General features: G+C 37.5%; 1 protein-coding gene across 3 annotated transcripts in view; it reads left to right on the top strand.

Moving 5' to 3' along the window:
• The window catches only part of RNF13 (ring finger protein 13), a 155684-nt gene extending 131137 nt beyond the window's left edge, over nucleotides 1–24547 (top strand). For all 3 annotated transcript variants that reach the window (XM_061194563.1, XM_061194564.1, XM_061194566.1), the window contains 2 exons: nucleotides 22812–22892; nucleotides 23170–24547. In XM_061194563.1, coding sequence (XP_061050546.1) covers nucleotides 22812–22892; nucleotides 23170–23534 — 446 coding nt within the window. In that variant the 3' untranslated portion in view covers nucleotides 23535–24547. The remainder of the gene's footprint in view (nucleotides 1–22811; nucleotides 22893–23169) is intronic.
• The last annotated feature ends 372 nt before the right edge of the window (nucleotides 24548–24919 follow it).

The raw sequence follows: 24919 nt of genomic DNA, 5'->3' as shown, positions 1-24919 counted from the left end.
GCTTATTTGTGTTTGCCATCTGTGTATCTTCTTTGATGAGATCTTTTACTCATGTTTTAATTGGGTTGTACACTTGACTGAATGTTTGTATTCCTCCAAGATTCATATGTTAGAGCCATAATCCCCAATGTGGTGATATTTGGAGGTAGGGCCTTTGAGAAGTGATTAGGTCATGAGGATGAGGCCCTCATGCATGGGATTAAGTGCCTTCATACTTGAAGAGACACAAGAGAGATGATCTCTCTCTCATGTGAGGATACAGCAAGAAGGCAGACATCTGCAAATCAGGAAGAGAGCGATCACCAGGAACCAAATTGGCCAGCCCCTTAGTCTTGGATTTCCTAGCCTTCAGAACTGTGGGGAGTAAATGTTTGTTGTTTGAACCACCCAGTCTATGGTGTCTGTTATGGCAGCCCAAGTGGACTAAGACAGGTTGTTTTCTTATTTGGGTTTTAAGAATTCTTTGTATATTTTGGATACCAAGCCTTTATCCGATATGTATTTTGCAAACATTTTTTCCCAGTGTGTGGCTTGTCTTTTCATTCTCTAACAATGTCTTTCTCAAAGAAGAAGTTTTTAATTTTAATGAAGTCCCTCCTATCGGCTTTTTTCTTTCATGGTTCATTCTTCTGGTGTTGTACCTAAAAACTCACTGTCAAATTCAAGGTCACCTAGATTTTCTATGTTATCTTCTAGAAGTTTTAGAGTTTTGCCTTTTCCATTTAGGTCTATGATCCATTTTGAGTTAATTTTTGGGAATGGTGTAACATCTATGTCCAGATTCTTTTTTTTAATATTTCTTTTTATTCTGGTAAAGTATGTATATAACATAAAATTTGTCATTTTAACCATCTTAAGGGTACAATTCAGTGGTATTAATTACATTCACAATGTTTTTGCAGATATCACCACTATCTGTTTCTAAAACTTTTTCATCATTCTGGAAACTCTGTACCTCTGAAACAATTACTTCCTATTCCCACCTCCCACCAGTCTCTGATAACCTCTAGTCTACTTTCTGTCACTACAAATTTGCCTATTCTAGATATTTCTTGTAAGTGGAATCATACAATATTTGTCCTTTTGTGTCTAGTTTATATCATTTAGCATAATGTTTTCAAGGATTACCCATGTTGTAGCATGTATCAGAACTTCATTGCTTTTTATGACTGAATAATATTCCATTGTATGAATTTACCACATTTTGTATATCCATTTATCTGCTGATGGACGCTTGAGTTACTTCCACCTTTTGGCCATTGTGAATAACACTGAAAATTGGTGTAAAAGTATATTTGAGTTCCTGCATTCAGTTTTTGAGTAAGTACCTAAGAGAGGTATTGCTGGATCATATGGCAATTTTGCGTTTAACTTTTTGAGAAACTGCCATACTGTTCCACAGTGTATTCTTAATTATGACACCAAGAGCATGAACAAAAAAAGAATAGAGAATTTGGACTTCATCATAATTAAAAGGTTTTGTGCTTCAAAGAACATTGGCAACGATGTGGAAGAATAAGAACCCTTGTGCATTGTTGCTGGGAATGTGAAACAGTGCAGTGGCTGTGAACAGTGGAAAACAGTATGGAGGTTCCTTAAAAAACTAAAAATAGGGGCTTCCCTGGTGGCGCAGTGGTTGAGAATCTGCCTGCCAATGCAGGGGACACGGGTTCCAGCCCTGGTCTGGGAAGATCCCACATGCCGCAGAGCGACTAGGCCGTGAGCCACAGTTGCTGAGCCTGCGCGTCTGGAGCCTGTGCTCCACAACAAGAGAGGCCGCGACAGAGAGAGGCCTGCGCACCGCAATGAAGAGTGGCCCCCACTTGCCACAACTAGAGAAAGCCCTCGCACAGAAACAAAGACCCAACACAGCCATAAATAAATAAATAAATAAATAAATAAAAATTAAAAAAAAAACAAAAACTAAAAATAGAACTACCGTATGACCCAGCAATCTCACTACTGGGCATATACCCTGAGAAAACCATAATTCAAAAAGAGTCATGTACCACAATGTTCATTGCAGCACTATTTACAGTAGCCAGGACATGGAAGCAACCTAAGTGTCCATCGACAGATGAATGGATAAAGAAGATGTGGCACATATATACAGTGGAATATTACTCAGCCATAAAAAGAAACGTAATTGAGTTATTTGTAGTGACGTGGATGGACCTAGAGTCTGTCTTACAGAGTGAAGTAAGTCAGAAAGAGAAAACAAATACCGTATGCTAACACATATACATGGAATCTAAAAACAAAACAAAAAACATGGTACTGATGAACCTAGTTGCAGGGCAGGAATAAAGAGATAGACATAGAAAATGGACCTGACACGGGGTGGGAGGGGAAAGCTGGGGCAAAGTGAGAGTAGCATCGACATATATACACTACCGAATGTAAAATAGTTGGCTGGTGGGAAGCAGCAGCATAGCACAGGGAGATCAGCTCGGTGCTGTGTGATGACCTAGAGGAGTGGGATAGGGAGGATGGCAGGGAGGCTCAAGAGCAAGGTGATATGGGGACATGCATATGGCTGATTCGCTTTGTTGTGCAACAGAAACTAACACAGTATTGTGAAGCAATTATACTCCGATAAAGATCCGTTAAAAAAAAAAGACATTGCCATAAAATAGATAACTAATAAGAACCTGCTGTATAAAAAAAAATCAAATCAAATCAAAAAAAAAATACATTGCCAATTCCAAGCTCATGAAGATTTACCCCTATGTTTTCTTTTAAGAATTTTATGGTTTTAGCCCATACTAGGTCTTTGATCAGTTTTGAGTTAATTTTTATATATAGTGTGAGGTAGGGCTCCAACTTTATTCTTTTGCATGTGGAAATGCAATTGTCCGAGCACCATTTGTTGAAATGACCATTCTTTCTTCATTGAATGGTCTTTTACCCTTGTCAGAAATATTGGCCATAGATGAATGGGTTTATTTCTAGACTCTCAAGTCTATTCCATTGATCTCTATGTCTGTCCTTATGCCAGTACCACACTGTTTTGATTACTCTGGATTTGCACTACATTTTGAAATTGGGAAGTGTGAGTTTTCCAACTTTGTTCTTTATTTTCCAAGATTGTTTTGGCTATTTAGGATCCCTTGCGAATTCCATCTGAATTTGAGGTTTGAGTTTTCCATTTCTGCAGAAAAGGCTGTAGGAATTTTGACAGGGATTGTGTTGAACTTGTAGATTGCTTAGGGTAGGATTGAAACTTTAACAATATTACGTCTTCCAATCCATGAAAATGGGATGTCTTTCTATTTATTTAGGTCTTCTTTAGTGTCTTCCATCAATGTCTTACAGTTTTCAGTATACAAGTCTTATCACCTCCTTTGTTACTAGATTTTTTTCCTACGTATTTTATTCTTTTAGATGCTATTGCAAATAGAATTAATTTCTTAATTTTCTTTTTGGATTGTATATTGCTGATGTATAGAAACCCAACTGATATGTTGATTTTGTAACCTGCAACTTAGCTGAATTTATTAGCTCTAGTAGGTTTCTTGTGGATTCATTGGGATTTTCTATACATAGGATCATGTCATCTGCTAATATACATAGTTTTACTTTTTCCTTTCCAATTTTGGATTCCTTTTATTTCCTTTCATTGTGAATTGCTCTGGGTACAACCTCCAGTACAGTGTTGAATAGCAGTGGTGAAATCATGCACCCTTATCTTGTTCCAGATCTTAGTAGGAAAGCTTTCAGTTTTTCACCATTGAGTATGATGTTAGTTGTATGATTTTCAAAAATGCCATTTATCCAATGAAAAAATGGGCAGAAGACCTAAATAGACATCTCTCCAAAGAAGGTATAACAGATGGCCAAGAGGCACATGAAAAGATGCTCAACATCGCTGATTATTAGAGAAATGCAAATCAAAACCACAATGAGTCATCACCTCACACCAGTCAGAATGGCTATCATCAAAAAGTCTACAAATAATAAATGCTGGCAGGGGAGAAAAAGGAACCCTCCTACACTGTTGGTGGGAAGGTAAATTGGTACAACCACTATGGAAAACAGTATGGAGATTCCTTAAAAAACTAAAAATAGAGCTACCATATGATCCAGCAATCCCACTCCTGGGCATATATCTAGAAAAGACGAAGACTCTAATTCAAAAAGGTACATGTACCTCAGTGTTCATAGCAGCACTATTTACAATAACCAAGATGTGGAAGTAACTTACGTGTCCTTCAGCAGATGAATGGATAAAGAAGATGTGGTGTATGTATACAATGGAATATTACTCAGCCATGAAAATACAATGAACTATTGCCATTTGCAGCAACATGTATGAACCTAGAGAATATCATACTAAGTGAAGTAAGGCAGAGAAAGACAAATATCATATGATATCACTTATATGTGGAACCTAAAAAATAATACAAATGAATCTATATACAAAACAGAGTCACAGACATAAAAAGCATACTTATGGTTACCAAAGGGAGAGGAGGGAGGGAATTAGGAGTATGGGATTATCAGATACAAACTACTGTACATAAAATAGATAAGCAACAAGGATTTACTGTATAACATAGGGAACTATATTCAGTATCAGAAAAATGAAAAAAATGCCATTTATCACAATGATAAAGTTCTCTCTTTTTTTTTTAAAGGTGAATTTTTAAAATTTTGTTTATTTATTTTTTTTGGCTGTGTTGGGTCCTTGTTGCTGCGTGCAGGCTTTCTCTAGTTGCGGCGAGCGGAGGCTACTCTTCGTTGCGGTGCACGGACTTCTCATTGCCGTGGCTTCTCTTGTTGCAGAGCATGGGCTCTAGGTGCACGGGCTTCAGTAGTTGTGGCATGCGGGCTTCAGTAGTTGTGGCTCATGGGCTCTAGAGCTCAGGCTCAGTAGTTGTGGCGCACGGGCTTAGTTGTTCCACGGCATGTGGGATCTTCCCAGACCAGGGATTGAACCTGTGCCCCCTGCATTGGCAGGTGGATTCTGAACCACTGCACCACCAGGGAAGTCCCTGATAAAGTTCTCTTTTATCTAGATGAATTTTTTGGTATGCCTCGTTGTTCTGGCACCATTTTTAAAAAGATTATCCTTTCTCTCGTGCTCTGTTGTCAAAGAGCAGTTGACTACATTTATGTGGCTCTATTTCTGGGCTTTTTATTCTGCCCCATTTATCTGTATGTTTTTCACCAATTCCATATTGTGATTGTGGTAGCCTTATAGTTAAGTCTTCAAGTGAGGATAGGGTCTACTCAGGAGCTCCCCCGGTGTCTGCATGTAAGACTGCAGCCTCTCTGGAGCTGTAGTAAATTGTGATACTGGAGCTTCTATCTAGTGTGTGTCTGTGGTACTGCAGATCCTAGTGCATAGTTTATCATCTTTGTTCTCAGAGATCCCCAGTCTGGCACCCCATTCTTGTCAGTACTTGGATACATCAAGATAGAAACCGCTCCCTTGGGCAGCCCTTCTAAAATTCTGACATTGGACATACATTCTATACCTTTCCCTTCCCAGGTAGAACACAGGAGTTGGGGGTTTCCTCCCAGGGGAGAGAGGTTCTGGTGCAAGAGAGTGGACAGTATAATGAATTTTCTTAGCGGGCTTTGATGTTGTTGGCTTCACCCTTGCCTTTGTTGCAGGAACCTTTTAACTGTTTTCTGGATTTCTCAGAGAGGCATTTGGTCTGTTTGTTAATGTTAAGTCTCCATGGTGGCAGGCAGACCCAGGGCAGGCTTCCTGTTCTGCCATCTTGCTGACATCACTCCTCTCCTTCACTTTTGAAGGATAATTTTGCAGGGTACAGGATTCTAGGTTGGTGGGGTTTTTTTCCCCTCAATACATTAAATATTTTACTTCACTGTCTTCTTGTTTGCCTGGTTTCTGAGGAGAGTCAGGTGTAATTCTTATCTTTGTTCCTGTAAAGGTAAGGTATTTTTTTCCCTCTGGCTTCTTTCAAGATAATTTTTTTTTTATCTTTGATTTTCTACAGTTTAAATATGATATGCTTAGGTTTCATGTTTTTTGGCATTTTCCTGCTTGGTGCTCTCTCATCTTCCTGGATTTGTGGTTTTTTGTCCTACGTTAACAGGGGGAAATTCTCAATCATTTCTTCAAATATTGCTTCTGTTCCTTTCTCTCTTTCTTCTCCTTCTGGTATTCCCATTACACACATGCTACACCTTTCTTTTTTAGTTGTTCTACGGTTCTTGGGTATATTGGGTTTTGTTTTGTTCCAGTCTTTTGCTTTTCAGTTTTGGAGGTTTCTATTGACATATCTTCAAGCTCAGTGATTCTTTACTCAGCTGTGTCCAGTCTACTAATGAGCCCATCAAAGGCATGTTTCATTTCTGTTTATGTTTTTGATCTGTAGCATTTCTTTTTAATTCTTTCTTAGATTTTCCATCTCTCTGTTTACATTACCTACATCTGTTCTTGCATATTGTCTGCTTTATTCATTCAAGTCCTTATCGTATTAATCAGAGTTGTTTTAAATTTATGATCTGATTGATAATCCTGACATCCCTGCCGAATCTGAGGTTGGTTCTGATGCTTGCTCTTTCTCTTCAAACTGTGTTTTTTTTTGCCTTTTAGTATCCCTTGTAATTTTTTGTTGGAAAAGTGGGACATGATATTCTGAGTGAAAGGAATTCCATTAAGTAGGCCATTGGTGGTGTGGTGGTGAGATGTGGGGGACAGGAAGCATTCTATAATCCTATGAGTAGGTCTCAATCTTTTTGTGAGCCTGTCAGCTTTGGGCTGTGAACTTCACAAGTGCCTCTTGGTTTTTTCCCAGCCTTTAGTGTGACCTGATGGCTGGAGAGGTTGGAGTTGGGTTTTTCCCTTCCTCCATGTTGGTTAGACTCTGATAAAAACCCTAATAGGTTACGATAGTTTATCCTTGAGGGCAGGCTTGTTAAGAACAGAATGCCCTGGCATAATTTAAAGTGGCTGCTTTTCCCCTCCCCTTCCAGAAGCCCAAGGGGATTTTTCTCCACCATTCACTGTGAGAACCTGGTAGAGTGCCACAAGATAAAACTCACAAAAAATGTTCAGGCTCCGCTGGAGTTTTAAACTCTCAGACTTGTACACACTGAGCCTCTAGCAGTTCATCAATTACAGTTCAGTTTTTCCTACCCTGGTACTGGTTCCTGTGGAAGTTTCTGCTCAGGGGTTTCTGCTCTGATAAGTTGTGATTCTCTGTATCTACCTGTCTGTATCTCCAGTGTGGGGGGCAGCAGTTTGCCCTGTGAATTCATTTCTCTGATGGATCTAAGAAGAATTATTGATTTTTCAGTTTGCTCAGTTTTTTACTTGTTATGGCAGAATCATGACTTCTGCTTCTTACGTGCAAGACCAGAAAACTTCCCCTAGAGTTTTAGACTCTCAAACTCATCTACACTGAGCCTCCAGCAATTTATCAGTTACAGTTTATGATTTTCTACCTGGTGCTGTTTTCCACAGTCTTTTGCTTCTGGGCTTCTGCTCTAGTAGGTTGTGATTCTCTATATCTGCTAATCTGTCTGTCCAATTCGGGGGGAGGCAGTTTTCTCTGTGACCTTAGTCCTTCAATAGATCTAAAAAGAGTTGTTGATTTTCAGGTTTTTTTAGCTTTTTCCTTGTTGTGAGCTTTTTCCAAGATCCTTATGTGCCACACCAGAAACTGGAAGTCTCCCCTTTGCCCTTCTAGTTCTACTACTACTTCTGCTTCATACCACCTTGGTTGTAGGTGTTTTTCTAGATCATTTATTTACCTAGGAGTGAAACAGCTGAGTCATAGAGTATGTATATCATCAAATTTACTGCATAGTGCCAAGTTAATTTCCAAAGTGTTTATACCAATTTGCCATCCTACAAGAGGTAAATGAGAATTCCTGTTACTTTACACATTTCCAGGTCAGTCCAGTATTCTTAGAAAGGTTTAGGCCTGATGAGATCTACCTGTCTTTCATGAGGTCTTCATTTAGTTTAGTGCCAACAAAATTATTTGTTAATATTATTTTTGATATATAAAGCTGCTTTGAAGAAATACTTTTAAGTATTAAAGTATTAATACTTTTTAAGTATTTTAAGAAATACTGCCCTTAAGTAACTTATACCTTAACTTGTATGGTAAATTCCAGATTTAAATATCTATTCATGCATTCAATAAATATATACTGGGCACTTGCTGTGCTCTGGACACACTGTTCTACCTAAACATTGGGGATGCAGTAGTGAGTATAAGTCAAAAAGGAACTGTCATTCCAAGTTTTAACAAAAGATCTCACACTGGTTTCTTTAACTATTGAATTACTAGTTTAGAAAACATTTTGACTTAATGCATCTTTTTGTGAATTCCTAATACATAAATGAGTTGGGTCTCACATTTTTAAATTATTTGTTATTAGTCTACATCTTGAAGATATTTTTCTTCGCATAGGTTGTTATTATTTTTTAACTTTTAAGAAACATTCATACCTAGCACGGCACTTACTTAGTAGGAATTCAGATATTTGCTACTTGCTCCAAATTATAATTAAGTCACAAACCATTTAAATTCAGTTATCCTAGTCCTAAAAATATTAAACTTTCCAGCAGCTGGTAGAGTTCCAAACCTTTGCTAATATGCCCTCTTTTGTATCCACTGACAGTAGTTTTCAATTTGCACAAAAGATTTGACAGTGTAAAACTTTGTTCTCAGCATACCTATGATCATTTCATTGTAAGCCAAATTATGAGAAATTTAGAACCAATCACTGGATGAATTTTTTAGAAGTGGCAGACTAAACACATTTTGATAGTTGTTATTGTCTGTGAAAAAGTCAAACTGTTCTGTCATAATTATGAAAAGGATAGAATCAAGATGGTTTCCACATGAACATAGCATTGGAGACCATTTAAATTTTTTTAAAAAGTTAATCCTTTGCCAAAAGCCTTAACCTTGAATTTTTTTCTTAGTCCAGATGCTTGGCGCTACACAGTTTGAAAGTATGAAAAGCCTGTCAAGTTCATCACTGTCAAAGGATAATGATAGTGTTGAAAACTGATGTTCTCTATGCCTTTCAAGTGTAAAGACTGAAATAATCCAGTTTATCCAAAAGAAATCCCACCCACTTTTTCTTACTTGTGGGAAGTTATCTCACCAAGAACTCTCAATCCAGGCTGCAACATACGATTGTACAGGTTGTACATTGCACAACTCTGGGAGGTTTTCATTCGTTCTTCGTTATCAGAGATTTTTATATTTGTGATAACAATTATTTGGGGGGCAAAGAGCAATAAAGTACCTTGAGGAAGTGTTGCTTTTTTTCTGATTTGCTTCAGGGTGTCATTGAGCCAGTAGAATTTTTGGTGTGAACATAGAATGATTGATGCAGTGCTGTAGCCATCTTAACAATCTGCTATGCGATCACCCAGATCCCAAATGCAGACACATTTACAGGACAAATGATCCATTTCTTTAACAAATAAGGTGTACAAAGAGGGCAGGGCAGTTTTAGATTAAAAGAGACTTACAAGTCATCAGCAGATGCAATGTTTGGACCCTGTTTGGATCCTAGTTTGAATAAATTATCTGCAAAAGGACAGTTTTAAGACAACTGAGGACATTTGAATATGCCTTGGGTATTGGATGATATTAAGAAATTACTGTTCATTTTGTTAGGTGTGTAATAGTATTGTGATTACAAATTCTAAAAATCCTTATCTTTTAGAGATACATACTAAAGCATGTGTTGGTAAAATGATATGTCTCAGAATTTGCTTTAAATATTGATACTTCAGGGAAAAAAGTAGAGGAAGTTATCAGATCTAACAAAAATAGTAGAATATTGAAAACTGTTGAAACTCAGTGATGGTACATGAGGTGGTATAATGGTATATATCATTATACTTTTGTGTATGTTTGAAACTTTTCTAATTTAAAAAAAGTAAAGTAAGAAAGAAACTACCTACTCTCACTGGATCTTATGTCCAAAGGGAAATCCAGTAGAAGTCAGTGAGGAATGTTAATTATTTTACCTCTTCTCCCGGTAGAAGTCATTCCATTTTAGGAATTATAGACAGCTCTAAAACTCCACTAGAATCACAAGTCATTTCCTTCCCTATAGCTGGTTCCTAGGCTTCCTTCTACCACAGGTAAACTTTAGCAATTCGTATCAAAGCTATACTAGTTGGAGGGGTGGGTTTATGTAAGTAATGTAAGTAGTTCTTATGAACCCCATAGCAGTGAGGAAGTTAGCAGTTAACTTTTAGAGGATCAGCAAAATGATACAGTGGAAAGAATACAGGATATGGAACCAAAAGACCTGGTTCTGTTGGTGATTAAATGTATGACTTGAGCACTTAACCTACCTCTCTGATAATACCTGCTGAAAGTACCTCACTAAGATATGAGAAGAAAGTAATGCAAAATCATGTCTTTTCAAATACAAATTATTATGGACCCAAACTAAGCAAGTTTAGTCTCATGCTAGCTATAAAATCTATGCAATTTCACCGGCCAGCTTAGATGTTCAGGATGCCTTAGCTTCTGAAGAAAAAGAAATCTGAAGTTGTTATATAAGTGTCTCCTTTGTGTCCTACTGGATTATTTCTTACAGTTACTCTGAATTATACTTTTTCTAACTGTAAAATTACATTTTTTTAATACTCCGTGTTATGGGAAATGTTTTCACATATATTGCCTCATTTGGCTTCTTTATCCATGACCTATTGTATGACTTTTTATTTAAAGATGTTTTCTCCCAAATGGTATTATATTAGCAAATTTTCATAGGCTGATCATCCTCTAAGACTTATTTTACTAATTTAGAAATGTTTATTAAACGGTTTCATGGTGGCTACGCTCTGAAAGAAGCAATAAAGAATTATTTTATAAAGTTAGGTTACAGTCTCTGCCCTCAAAAAAAAAGGTATGTTGTGGTTCAGATAGTCTCAACTTTTTTGTGGTTCAGATAGTCTCAGCTTTTTTCTGCTTTCTGCCTCCCTGGAACTGACACGTGCAACTCACTGCCCTCAGTAACCCGTCTTCTTCTGCGCCGTGTTTCCAACCCTGGATGCCTGTGGGTGGGGTAGGCACTCAGGAGCGCTGCTGCAGTCAGTCACCAGTCTTTTTAGTCCTCTTCTTCTGTGAAGTAGGAATCTCCTTTGCTGCCGTTTACCCTTTGGGTCACTGCTTGCTTAAAATGATAGCACACTTTTGAGAGCTTTCTGTGTGTCAGGCACAGATCTATGGGTTTTATCTCAGGTTATTATCTCCTTAGCCCTTGCCTTTTCCTAGTGAGCTATTTCCTGGCGGCTTGCATACTTTATCTCCCGCCTAGACCTTTCTCCTAAGCTCCAGTTCCACATATCCAGTTAACTAATAGACATCTCTGCCTGGATACACAGTCTTCAAATTCAGTATGTCCAGAACTGCTTTTCCTTTCGCATTTCGTCAGCATGTATTTGACCAGCCATTGTGCTTGGCGTTAGAGATAGCAGCTTACTGTCCATAATTATATACAGTAAGAGAACTTCTGTGGTTTATTCTGAGCCTCATTTATATGTAAGAATAAAGTCAGACTTACACTTTAGCATGGCCTAGGGACCTCATGGTCTGACCCCTGCTTCCACCCCCAGCCTCACCCCCTGTTCGCTTCCTTGCATCTTACATTCTAGCCTGAGGAACTGCCTCCTGTTCCCCCACCCACATACTTCTGTGTAGCTTTTTTGGAGTTTTAATTCCTTTCCCTGCTTTGTTAACCTTGAAGTCCCGGTTCTTCCTCTAAGCTCTGCCTTAGTATAGTTCATGGTATTTGCCAAGTAAATGTCAATATGTACCTGTTGTTGTAATGGACATTTTAGAAAACTTAGAAAGAAATGTGACCCTCATTCTCAAGGAATTTCCAATCCAGTGGAGATAGGGCAAATGTAATTTATATATATTTCCGTAGAAAGTATGACTTTCCACCACAAAACAGGTATACCCCGCTTTTTGAAAGTTTGCTTAATGCCACTTTTCTTTTTTGAAAGACCTATGTTAGTACCTGTTTTTGCTAACTGAAAGAAATCCAAAGAGGATTTTCGCTTTTATAAAAAAAGGGTGAAAAGCAAAACTAGTGTTCAGCCTTTGTTTTGCAACGAGCTGTTGCAGAAGGCTGCATGCACTCCGAGCATTGAGAGTGGCACCCCCAGCTCCTTCCCCGGGAACTACACTCAGCATCTCAGCATCAAGCCAGTGTGAACTGCCGCTGTGAGCATCTGCGCTTTATCTCAGCTTACATGCATCCGTTAGCAAAATGTGTCCTAAGGTAACTGCTTCTTTGTGCCATTTTGGCTTATGAAAGTTTTCATAAAACTCTACTTTCAGGTAGCAGGGGAAACCTGTACTGTATTTCTTGCATTACAATAAAGTGTGTGGTCCAGAAAGAGTACTCCATCTTTGCAGAGATATTACATTCTGACACACTGTAGTCTAAATAAACTGCACATATTGTTCAGACTATAATCAGTCTTTGGTAATAGTTACATTATTTCAGGATAAAATATAGTCACAAAACACTAACCATCTCTTGAACATTTAGAATTAACTTACCAATTCTTAGTTAAAAAAAAAAATCCGCAGCTTGTATACAGTTCATTTGCTCCCAGTCCCTTTCCTGCTCCTTTTACATGTTGTATCTTAATAATGTCAAGCAAAACACTTAAAAGTTTTTAAACTTTTGTTAAATGAAAATAGCCATCACTTAAGATTACATGCATTATCTTTGATTCACCCTTTCTCTTTTATTACCAGTATCTAGTCTCCAAATGCAGTGAGTTGTTCTTTCAAAATGATTATTGGATCTAATCATTTCTTTCCATTCTTGTGGTCACTTTATCATGCAAGCCAACATCAGTGTATTACTTGATTTTTGGGAGTGCTAAACATTAGGTCGGTTTAACCGTCTCCAGGCTCACCTCTACATCACAGGCCCGGGTCCCTTCAGCACCTGATGAAGAATTTCTAAGATGTTGTTTTCATACATCAGTTATTCCAAGATCAGAGTCTGCATCTTGGTATTCAAAGCTTTTCATAATTTGGCTCCACCCAACTCATCCACCCTTACTTTCCACTGCTCTGTATTTCTAGCTTTGCATAACTTTGATTTTGCCATGTTTATTTTCCCTTTGCAAAAGTCTTTCAGCCGTTTACTTTCCCAATAGTGTCTTTTCCTCCTTAGTTTTTCTAAATTCAGTTTAAGACTTGATCCTAGTTCTTCTCTAAGCACTCTTCTCCAATATCTCCTGGTACAGTGAACTCTTCTTTTCTTGGATATCTTCTGATTATCAGTAGACACAGTATCGAATATTGCCACTGTGCAAACATTATACTCCTTATAGTACTTTGTTGTATATGGTCTTCTGTTGTCCTGAGAGTTGGCCAGAATATTCAACATTGAAGTAGGAAGACTGAGGCCAGTTTAACTCAATCAGTCATGATCTATATAGACTTTATCTACATTATTAGCTTTTTGTACTTAGATCTGTCTGATTAGGTCCTCTGATTAGCAGTTGGAGGCAGAAGTCAGGATTTCCTGGGAATAACTTATGTAGTTATTCATACATTACTTCAACAAATATTTACTGAATACTTTTACTATGTGCTAGGCACTGTTCTAGGTGGTAGGGAAACAGCAGTAAATAAAACGGAAAAAGACCTCGTGCCTTTGTGGAGCTTTGGGGGGGGCAGACAGACAAGGAAAGCAGTAACGTCACACAGCAGTAAGTGCAACGAGGAAAACAAATGATGAGTGACAGGGGAGGGGCAGGATGCTGTTTTAGATAAGACCAGGAAGAAGACCTCTCTGAGAAGGACACTCTGAACAGAGATCCAAATGAAGTGAGAGACTAAACAGTGGGGGGAAGGGGGAGGGGAGAACGCTGCAGGCAGAGAAGGGAACCGCAAGTACAGAGGCCTGAAGGCAACAGTGTGTTTGATTTATTCAGGGAACAGTAAAAAGAGCACATAACTAGAATATATGTAGTGGTCTAGAGGGAGAGTGGTTAGAGATGAGATCAGAGAGACACATGGGGAGCTAGATCGTGCCATGGTAAAACTTGGATGGGTTTTGAGCAGAAGAATGACATGCTAAGATTACTGTGGAAACGGATCCCTCACGCTGGTGAATGGGGAGCAGACTAGGGGTTGACAGTGAAGCAGGGAGAGTCCATGGGGCAGGGTCCATGTGAGAGGTGGATGCTTGTTAACTCTCCATCAGGAAATGAACAGATGCTTTGCGGCATTTGTTATTCTGCGTATATTTATTGGGAGCCTACTCTGTACCGGGCACAGTATTAAATACTAGGGACATAATGGTGAGTAAAAGACATCGTCCATCTCCTCATACACTAAGAATCTATAACCAGAGTTCAGTCCAACCAGTGGTAGTTGATATTTGTTCTTTGTTGAACTATTTCAAGGGAAAATGTTCTGAGTTTACTCTTAAAAAGCAAATCAGAAAAGGGACCATCCTCAGTTCCTCTAAAGGAATACTTTTTTATAATGGCCACAAAGCAGTAAAATGAGGTTCCAAGTTGGGTAGAAGTTACTGTTATGGCTATGGCTCCTGTGAGATCACTGTATTCCTGAGTTACTTGAAGATGAACTATTTTATTATTTCATGCCCAAGGTCTGCACTGTAGTCTTGAGATGGACTGAAGGGGATTGAGAGAGTTGATCCTTAGGTTGGTTTGTATCATGGCACTCTTGACCTTTATCATTTGCCTGTAGCTGTGATTTCTATAGAGAACTGTACCTTCAGTCTCCTAACTAACTTCTCACTGAAGAAGTCAGTGTAATTTATACTAAATGAATTTATCGGTATTAGATTGGATTGGAATGGACGTTGCACCCAACTAAAAAAATTGATAATCTTATAAGCATATAACACACCTATTATTTAGTATAAAAGCAAACCATGTACCTTGCATAAATGATCTCATTTAGTTCTCAGAGAAGCACAATTAGAAAAGTATTGTCATGACCATTTTATAGAAAAAGAAAATGAGACTCAGAAATGTCAAGTAGGGACTTCCCTGGTGGTCCATTGGTTAAGACTCTGCGCTTCCAATGCAGGGGGTGTGGGTTCGATCACTGGTTTGGGAACTAAGATCCCATGCATGGGGCACGACCAAAAAAAAAAAAAAGTCAAGTAAATTACCTGAGGGTGCATAGCTAGGTAAGTAGCAGGGCTCTTGACTCCAAACATTGGGCTTGTAAATACTACCCAACCCTGTCTTTCCTCTTCAGTCACTACCATTTCAAAATGAAATCAGTTGCCTCCTAGATTTAATCCTTACCATTCCCCTTTTCTAATCCTCCTCTCCCCACCGCCACCTGCACTTACCCTCTCCTCCTCAATTCACTATGTCAAAGAGAAAGAACATTTTTGAGAAAAAACTAATTTCCTAAAGTTTCAGGTCTACCAGCAGTAGAGTCTGACAGACCTGGGCTGGAATTCTAGATCATCCATTTTATTGGCTGTGTGACCTAGTACAAGTTACTTAACCTCTCCATACATCCCTTCACGTGTAAATGTGACTAAAAACTTTCTTCATAAGGTGGGTGGGGAGATTTAAATCAATATGTGAAATATGCTTATAACAGTGCCTGGCACATAGCAACAGCTCGACAAATGGTAGCAATTACTATACAAAACAAAACCACCCCTTAAGCAACAATCATAAATTAAATATTAGTGCCATCAATATTTAGTCCATAAACATTTCTTTATGATGAAAAAATAGAAGATTGCCAAAATCATGAAGCAGCTTAAAAGTATGGAACTTTATAAATATTACTCTTGAAATTTCTTCCCAGTAACCATGAATTTGAGCCACTTGTATTTTTGTTTTAGAGTATTTTGGTTATCGTGAGACTTGACATCTAAAGTAAAAAGAAAGAGGTATATTTGTTATGCATTTTAGTGTACTCTAATGGTTTTGACAAAGTATGCATAGATGTTAGAAAGAAAAAAAAAATCCCAATTAATTATTGCAGTTTTTCATAGTTGTAGACACAACTATGATTGAAAACATGAAGGGAAGTGTAGAATATTTCTGTGGGTACTCATCACTCCCAGTGAGTCATAGCACCAAACCGTGAAGTCCTAAAAGAATTCTTACAGGTTTAGAATATAGTGGAAATGTTAATGTTTATGTTAGGGGAATCTGTAACATTTTGGAAATATTTACCAACAAACCAAAAAGAATCTGGCATTTGGAAGTCTTTCATAGGCATAGTCTGTAATCAGACCCACAGAAATCAGCAACTTGAGGCCCTGGCACAAGTAAAATATCTGTAAAGTTTAGCTGGCGCTCTTACTCATTTACCGTACTGTGGGAACATGATCATCTTAAATCTTCCCGTCTTAGTGATCTTCATCTTTGCAACTTGTTCAGAAATGTTTGTGCTGATTAACACTTAAATGTTTTAAATACTGATTTAGCCATTTCTAGCACATATAAAATAGTAATAGCCTTTTAGTTATTTTCTTGCTTTTGAAGCCACCAACTTTCTTATAAATTTCTTCATTACTCGTTATGGTCCTCAAAAATAGCTCTTCAGTTGAAATTGTGGTTTCCTGAGTTTCCTGTACCAGCTAACGCATTTCTCCAAGTCTATAACCGTAAGGACTGGTTACCACACACCATGTTTCATAGCAGATGAAAAATCCTTATGTTTTCACTTAATAGTCCCCCAACTAAGTATTTAAGGTAGTCTCTGTGGGAGCTGTCTCTCTACCCCATTAGTATGTGAAGGAGCCAGATCCCTGAGATGTAAATGATAAAAAAGTGGGTTTTATATTTGAAGTTTTAAGTTACCAGCTTTTTTCTTTTATAGCTTAATCATTGAGGTTTTCCAAGATAATATGTATAGAAGGAGAAAGATTTTTATTTCAGAGATTGAAAAAAAGGAATATAACATTTTACAGCAGATTACAGAAAAATGGGGCAATATTTAATTTTTATAATTTTTTATTTCTTAAATCTATCTATGAAGACATGCCTAATTTTTATTACTGCATTTAACTGCCTTTAACCTTAAAAGTAAATATTAGTTCCTTTGCTCAGGGCTTAAAAATAATCAGGAATAATTCTCAAGCAAATCTGGCTTACAAAATAGTTTATCCTGTTGTCTTTTGTTCAGATTTCTTGGGAATTGGTATGGAGGAGGGGAAAACAAAAGATAAGATTTATTTTTATTTGCTAGAAAGAGCTGCCATTGTTTTCTTTACTGGCAAAGCGGGGAATGAGTGGCAAGGCATTGTCTCTACAAGAACAGTTATTTGTGATTTGAAGCTCATGAATCCAATACTGTATCTTCCCTGGGCACATTATTTAAAATGTATATTAAGTCCTTTTCTCTCATGAAAATGGTATGTGTTTAGCCCTGAATGTTCATTCTCTTTTACTTTGAGGAAACCTATTCTGGTTGACTTAAGGCAGACTAGTTTGTTATTAAATTGAACAATTAAGCTTTACATCAATTTGTATACACTATTACTAGATTATTGCAAACTAGCTTATTTTTTTAATTGAGGTATATTTGATTTACAATATTATATAATTTTCAGGTGTACAATACAGTGACTCACACTTTTTAAAGGTTATACTCCATTTAAGTTACTATAAAATATTGGCTATATTCCCTGTGCTGTACAATATATCCTTGTAGCTTATTTATTTTATACCTAGTAGTGTACCTCTTAATCCTCTACCCCTATCTTCCCCTCTCTCCTTCCCTCTCCCCACTGGTAACCACTAGTTTGTTCTCTATATCCATGAGTCTGTTTCCTTTTTTGTTATTTATTAGTTTGTTTTAATTTTTTAGATTCTACATATAAGTGATATCACACAGTATTTGCCTTTCTCTGACTTAGTTCACTAAGTATAATATCCTCCAAGTCCATCCGTGTTGTTGCAAATGGCAAAATTTCATTCTTTGTGACTGAGTAGTATTCCATTGTATATATGTACTGCATCTTCTTAATCCATTCATCTCTTGATGAACAGTTAGGTTGCTTCCATATCCTGGCCATTGTAAATAATGCTGCTATGAACATTGGGGTGCATATATCTTCTTGAGTTAATGTTTTTGTTTTCTTTGGATGTATACCCAGGACTGGAACTGCTAGATCATTTGGTAGTTCTATTTTTAGTTTTTTGAGAAACTTTCGTACTGTTTTTCACAGTGGCTGCACCAACTTACATTCCCACCAACAGTGTAGGAGGGTTTTTTTCTCCACATCCTTGCCAACATTTGTTATTTGTGTACTTTTTGATGATAGCCATGCTGACAGGTGTGAAGTGATAGCTAATTGTGGTTTTCATTTGCATTTCTCTGATGATTAGCGATATTGAGCATCTTTTCACGTGCCTGTTGGTCATCTGTATGTCTTCTTTGGAAAAACGTCTATTCAGGTCTTCTGCCCATTTTTTTTTAATCGTGTTGTTTGTTTTTTTGATGCTGAGTTATATGAGCTGTTTATATATTTTGGATATCAACCCCTTATCACTCATAACATTTGCACATATTTTCTCCCATTCAGTAGTTGTCTTTTCATTTTGTTCATTTTTGAAGTCTAGTTCCTTTTTTAAGTCATCTTTAGAAATAGTGATTTCTCTTTCTATACCTATTTTTATGTGCAAATTTTTTGTCATAACATGGCTAAATGCAGGTGCACACCTGACTTTCGTATTAGTTTGTTCAAGACTGAAAGAAGGCCAGTGTGGCTGAAGCATGAGTGAAGGGGGGGTAAGAGTGGTGTGAGATGAGATGGGTGATCTGTATATCAGATCATATTCAGCTATATGAAGGCCATGACAAGGAGCTCAGATTTTATTCTAAGTGAGATGGGGGACCATTTAAGTAGGACTGATGTGATGTGACTGAAGTTTTAAAAAAATCACCCTGGCTGCTATGGAGAAAAACCATATGGGGCAGGAATAGAAGGGTAGGAACAGAAGAGGCTCTTAACAGTAATCCAGGCTACTGGACCAGCGTAATTGAGGAAACAAGAGAAAAGGGGACAGATTGAGGATGTTTTACAGATAAAAGTTTACAGGACTTGGTGACGCTGAATGTAAGCTCTAAGGGAAAGAAGCATCAAGGACATGCCCAGGCCTGATAATCAGTTCATGCTACTGCAGTGGCTGCCTTAAGTCTTGTGTGCTTCCTATTCTGATGGGTCAGTGCCTTTGCTGTATCTGATGACTCAAGGTTTTGGGGAAAAACTAGGGAGGAGCAGGTTTACAGGGGAATATCAAGAGTTCTGCCCACTTACATATTATAATATTCCTAGATTGATGAGACTTAAGTGTCTGGATGAAAATTTTCTGAAACAGTATTCAAATAACAATAATATGAATAACATTCCAGACAGAAGCATTCCATATTGTTGCACATAACAGACATGAATCTCACCCTTCCTGCAGCTTCTGAACATCTGTCCACTAGTGAATTAGCTAAGTCTTTGTTTGAGAAAGCCTGGAAGGGGTTTTTATATCAGGTTATCTCAAGCTAATCACTATTGGCATTTTATATAGGAAAATTCTTTGTTTGAGGGGCTGTCTAGAGCATTATAAGATATTTAATAGCATCCCTGGCTTACTAGATGCCAGCAGTACCAACTCCCAGTTGTGAAAACCAAAAATGTCTCCAGATATCACCAAATGTCCCTGGGGGGCAAAATCCTCCCCATTTGAGAACCACTGGTTTATAATAAGCAACAGAACTTTCTAGCATGGTGCTGATCGTAACAAAACTAACATCTATTAGCACTTGTTATAGCCACTTTATCTTATGCTACCAGAACCACTGGACAAATTGGTTAATTTTAAAAATCTGCTAAATTTGAAAATTATTTTTAAAGATATATAAATGCCTTAAATTTGTTTTTAACTTAAATATAAAACCACTTAACAATTGTTTGATGTTGGGCCACTGTCTTGAATATGAATCTATTGACTGGATTTCCAAGTTGTCATGTTACATGATGCACTTTCTACCATTCTGAGTTTTGTGTATTTTAAAATGGGACAAAAATTTGATTCTGCTTTCATTCTTGCTTTTTATTGATACATAAGTTTGTCTGGTCTTTTAGATTTCTCACCCATACCTCATTTAATCACATTTTGGCTGGAGAGGGGTTGGGGGAACTAGCTTTATTAAGTGTCTGTCAACCTTTCAGATAAAAGCGAAAGTCTTTTACACTCACAGTTCAAGGGCTGCTGAATACTTAATTACCCTAAGTACAGCCAACAGGTTCACTGACCATTGCCACTAGATCTTTGCCACTAACAAGCACATGAGGTATTAGAGAGCAGCCTCCTAGCCACAGCCTTCATAAGCCAGTATGCCTACAGAGCCAGTTTGATCAGGTGGAGATTGGCTAAGAGGTACTGTATGTGCCAAACACTATGTAAAGTACTCTACTCGATTCTCTTTTAATCCACAACATTCCTAAAACATAGATATGTTAATATTTTTGTTTTGCCTTTGAGAATACTGAAACATAAAGATGGTGTCTTGCCCAAGGTTACATAGCTAATAAATAAAATGATCAGGCATTCTAACATATGCTTTACCATTTCATCACAAGTCCAAGGCCATGGGGGTTAGTTCTCTACAGAGCACTAGGCTCCAGTCTGGTCCATGATCACAAATCACACCTTTCAATCTTCAAAGTAAGTGCTGTGGCTAGAAAACACGGGAGATCCACATAAATCTATCACTTGAAACAATTCAAAGGATTGACAGTAAAGCATCAATTCCATATGTGTAGGCTAACCCAAATACTACTTGTATTCATTTCCTATTGCTGTGGTGACAGATTACCACAAACGTAGCAGCTTAAAACAACACAAGTTTATCTTACAGTTCTGTAGGTTAGAAGTCCAACAGGTCTCACTGAGCTAAAATCAAACGTTCTTTTCTGGAGGCTCTAGGGGAAAGAATCCATTTCTTTGCCTTTTCCAGCTTCTAGAGGCCTCCATGTTCCTTGGCTTGTGACTCCCCGCTTCTGTCTTCAAAGCCAGTAACACTGTATCTTCCTGACACCTTCCACATCTCCCTCTGACTCTGAACTTTTCTGCCTCCTCCTCACAGTTTTAAGGACCTTGTGGTTACACTGGGCCCACTTGGATAATGCAGGATAACCTCCCTACTTTAATAAAATGAGGCTTAGAGCTGTGGCACAGCTTTGGACCAGTTTGGTCCTGATCAGTTACTTTAACGGAATCTGTTTTGAATGGGCATTTTCACAAAGTCTGAGACTGAAAGTTTGATTTGTGTGAGAAATCAACATGATTGAATTGCTTAATATATTAAAACTGTCCTCAAAGCCCAGGTAAATGGATCAACTGTGTAATTACAGATAATTATAGATATGTGGGAGTCCTTTAGTATTTTAATAGTTTGAGGTGGGTATAATCACTCACCAAATCCCACACAGGAGGTTCTAAGAGAACCCTGCATTTGTTATAGAATGTATTTGATAGGTGATACTACAGTAACCAAATTCAAGATACTGAACAAAAATTAGTAATCTTCATTAAAGCTTTCTATTTAGGACTTCTCCTGAATGTGCTATTTTAAATGACTATGGATGTTAAAGGGATTGTTTCAATTAGAACTATTATTCTTTTCTTTTTAAAAAAATTATTTATTTTATTTTTGACTGCGTTGGGTCTTCGTTGCTGTGCATGGGCTTTCTCTAGGTGCGGCGAGCAGCTGTGCAGGCTTCTCCTTGCGGTGGCTTCTCTTGTTGCAGAGCACGGGCTCTAAGCGCACAGGCTTCAGTAGTTGTGGCACATGGGCTCAGTAGTTGTGGCACGTGGGCTCAGTAGTTGTGGCTCGCGGGATCTAGAGCGCAGGCTCAGTAGGTGTGGCGCATGGGCTTAGTTGCTCCGCGGCACGTGGGATCTTCCTGGACCAGGGCTGGAACCTGTGTCCCCTGCACTGGCAGGCACATTCTTAACCACTGCACCACCAGGGAAGTCCCTGTTCTTTTCTTTTTTTTGCGTTATGTTCATCCAGCCTATCTATCCAGACAATGGCTTTATTTCTGACAAGCCTCCCAATGTGGTTGCCCTGAGTGTGGGACAGGCAATGACTTTAACTGTCTTTTGTTTATAAAGGTGATCAGCTCAACAATAAGGAATTAAAAAGGCAGTGATATTAATAACAAACACCATTTAGTGAATACGTCTGTGCTTGGCCCTTTATCTCATTTTATCCTCACAATTCTGCGAGGTAGATGGAATCTTTCTACCAATAAAAGAACTGTATGTTAGAGGCTAAGTAACTTGCCAAGCACCACAAAACTAATAAATGTTGGAAGAGATTTGAAGCTCAGTATATCTCATTCTAAACGTTTTTATTCACTAATATATTTTTTAAAATTTGAGTATGTTCTAACATGTTTCCATTTTTACTTAAACGACTCAGAGACCTTAAGATATCTAAATAGTGAAATTTTGTCATCTTTAGCATAAAATATTTCAAAACTAGCATTTGAATAGTTATGTAAAACAGTAATGAATTATTACATTAAAATCTTTTGCAAAGGTAATCAAGGTAAACAAATTTGACATCCATTTTTAATTTCTTATTGTAGGTAAAAGGTTAATTATTTAATTTAAAACTTCAGGTTCCTGAACTTCAACTTGAAGCAGCTCCCTGATCTGAGAGAAAACAAAGAGGTATCATTTAAAAGATAAACCAGAAGGCATTTAAAATAACTGACTGAGGAAGAACTTGAAAAGTTTAAAAAGTTAAGAATACTCCTCTACATGTTTTAATTAGTTTTACTATTTTCTGTCATAGGAGATGAGTATGATGTATGTGCCATTTGTTTGGATGAATATGAAGATGGAGACAAGCTCAGAATCCTTCCGTGTTCCCATGGTATGAATAATTACATACTGCTTTGAATTTCTGTAGAGAGTAATTTATACTTAGGTTCAGTATTAGAGAGACAGAAGATAGTTATTAGCACACCATAAGCCAGGCCCTGTACTAATCAGTGATCTCATTAAGGGATGGAGCTGTGTTTATAAAAATTTACAAGCTTTTCTTCTCTTGTTCCTATATGATACATATAGATCAGAACATGAATAAACATTAAAAATAATGTTCTCAACTACAGTATACTACCTAAAAGATGTATATTTTGCTTCAACAGCTTATCATTGCAAGTGTGTAGATCCTTGGCTAACTAAAACCAAAAAAACCTGTCCAGTCTGCAAGCAAAAAGTTGTTCCTTCTCAAGGCGATTCAGACTCTGACACAGATAGTAGTCAAGAAGAAAATGAAGTGTCAGAACATACCCCTTTACTCAGACCTTTGGCTTCTGTCAGCACCCAGTCATTTGGGGCTTTGTCGGAATCCCGCTCACATCAGAACATGACAGAATCTTCAGACTATGAGGAAGAGGACAATGAAGATACCGACAGTAGTGATGCAGAAAACGAAATTAATGAACATAGTGTTGTGGTCCAACTGCAGCCTGATGGTGAACAGGATTACAACATAGCAAACACTGTTTGACCTTCAGAGGGTACTGGGTTATTTCCCTTTAAAATGTTTATTTAGGCATATAGTTTTTTTGCTCCCTTCAGAGATTTCTGTAGAAATAACTTATTTTTTAGTATTCTACAGGTTAATCAGATTACTGAAACAGGTTTTTTTGATCTGGTATTTATCTGCAGGAGTGTACTTCGTTTCACTAATAACTAATATAGACTGGTGCTGTAACTCAGGCATCAAATCAGCTCTTCTTTTGGAATGAAATATAGCCAAAACATTTAAAAAAAAAATTCCTCGGTATAGCTTACAATTAAAACCTAGATCACAGTATGCAAATGTTTCCTGTTTTTACACACAAGGTCAGTGCTGTGGCCACCTAGCATGAGCTAAGCCAACTCCCATCTCCATAAAGTTACCTAGAGTTGTTGAGCTGGAATATGCTTGTTCTGGTATTTCTGCCATCATTAGTGAGAGGCGACAAGGTAAGTTAGCATTTTTCTTCCTATCAGCACCACAGAGACTCAAAGCTATCTTTTTCCTTTCTATTGCCAAGTAGTCTTATCCTGATAGGAACAGTCTGTACTAGGGCAGATTGCAAAAGGTTTTTTTTTTTTTTTAAGGTTTTTAATACTATATAGTGTTATGTATGAACTTGACTTATTGGCTAATGTCTCTGGACTTTACTTACTGAATTTCAGTATCCTTAAGGATTTTGTGTTGTTGTGATCAAAGGAAAAAGAAAATGCTGTATAAAAATACCAGACTTCAGTAATTGTTAATACTCAGATCATATACCTCTTAATAAAGAGCATCTTATGCTAATTAGCCCTGCTAAACTATGTACAGGGGAAATTGTTCAAGTATTGGATTTGCAAATATTGCTTATGTTTAACAGAACTAATGATGTATTTAAACAATGTATTATGAAAAGCTAAATTATACATTATTGTAACTATGTAGAAAATACAGACTTATGTATAATCAAAATGTTAAGAATTTTTATATGGCCTTGTATGAAGGGAGTTTGAATGTTAATAAACACGTTTTCCACTTTAAGAACTGGCAAATATTTGTTCTGCTATAGTATTACCTACATTAACCGTATTTATATGCACAGCACTTTTTAACGGTATAATGATTAAGGTAACTTAGGTTAGATAAATGCACATCACCTTAGAATTTTCTACAAAGGAACTGCTCACAAGCAATTAGGTAATCCCCCCAAAAGTTAAAACTGCAGCCAAAATCATTCCAACAATAGTGTGTATTATGGTACCTTCTTGCAATTATGATACATCCCTTACAGTAGACTGCTGTACAGCCTTGAAAAGGTAAACATCTAGATGTATCTGTATTGACATGGGAAATTGATTGATTGATAGTGAACAAAAGCATATTAGAGAATA

Source organism: Eubalaena glacialis, chromosome 6 (assembly GCF_028564815.1).
Source record: "Eubalaena glacialis isolate mEubGla1 chromosome 6, mEubGla1.1.hap2.+ XY, whole genome shotgun sequence".
NCBI classification, from domain to species: Eukaryota; Metazoa; Chordata; class Mammalia; order Artiodactyla; family Balaenidae; genus Eubalaena; species Eubalaena glacialis.
This window is presented reverse-complemented; position numbering and strand designations above follow the sequence as displayed.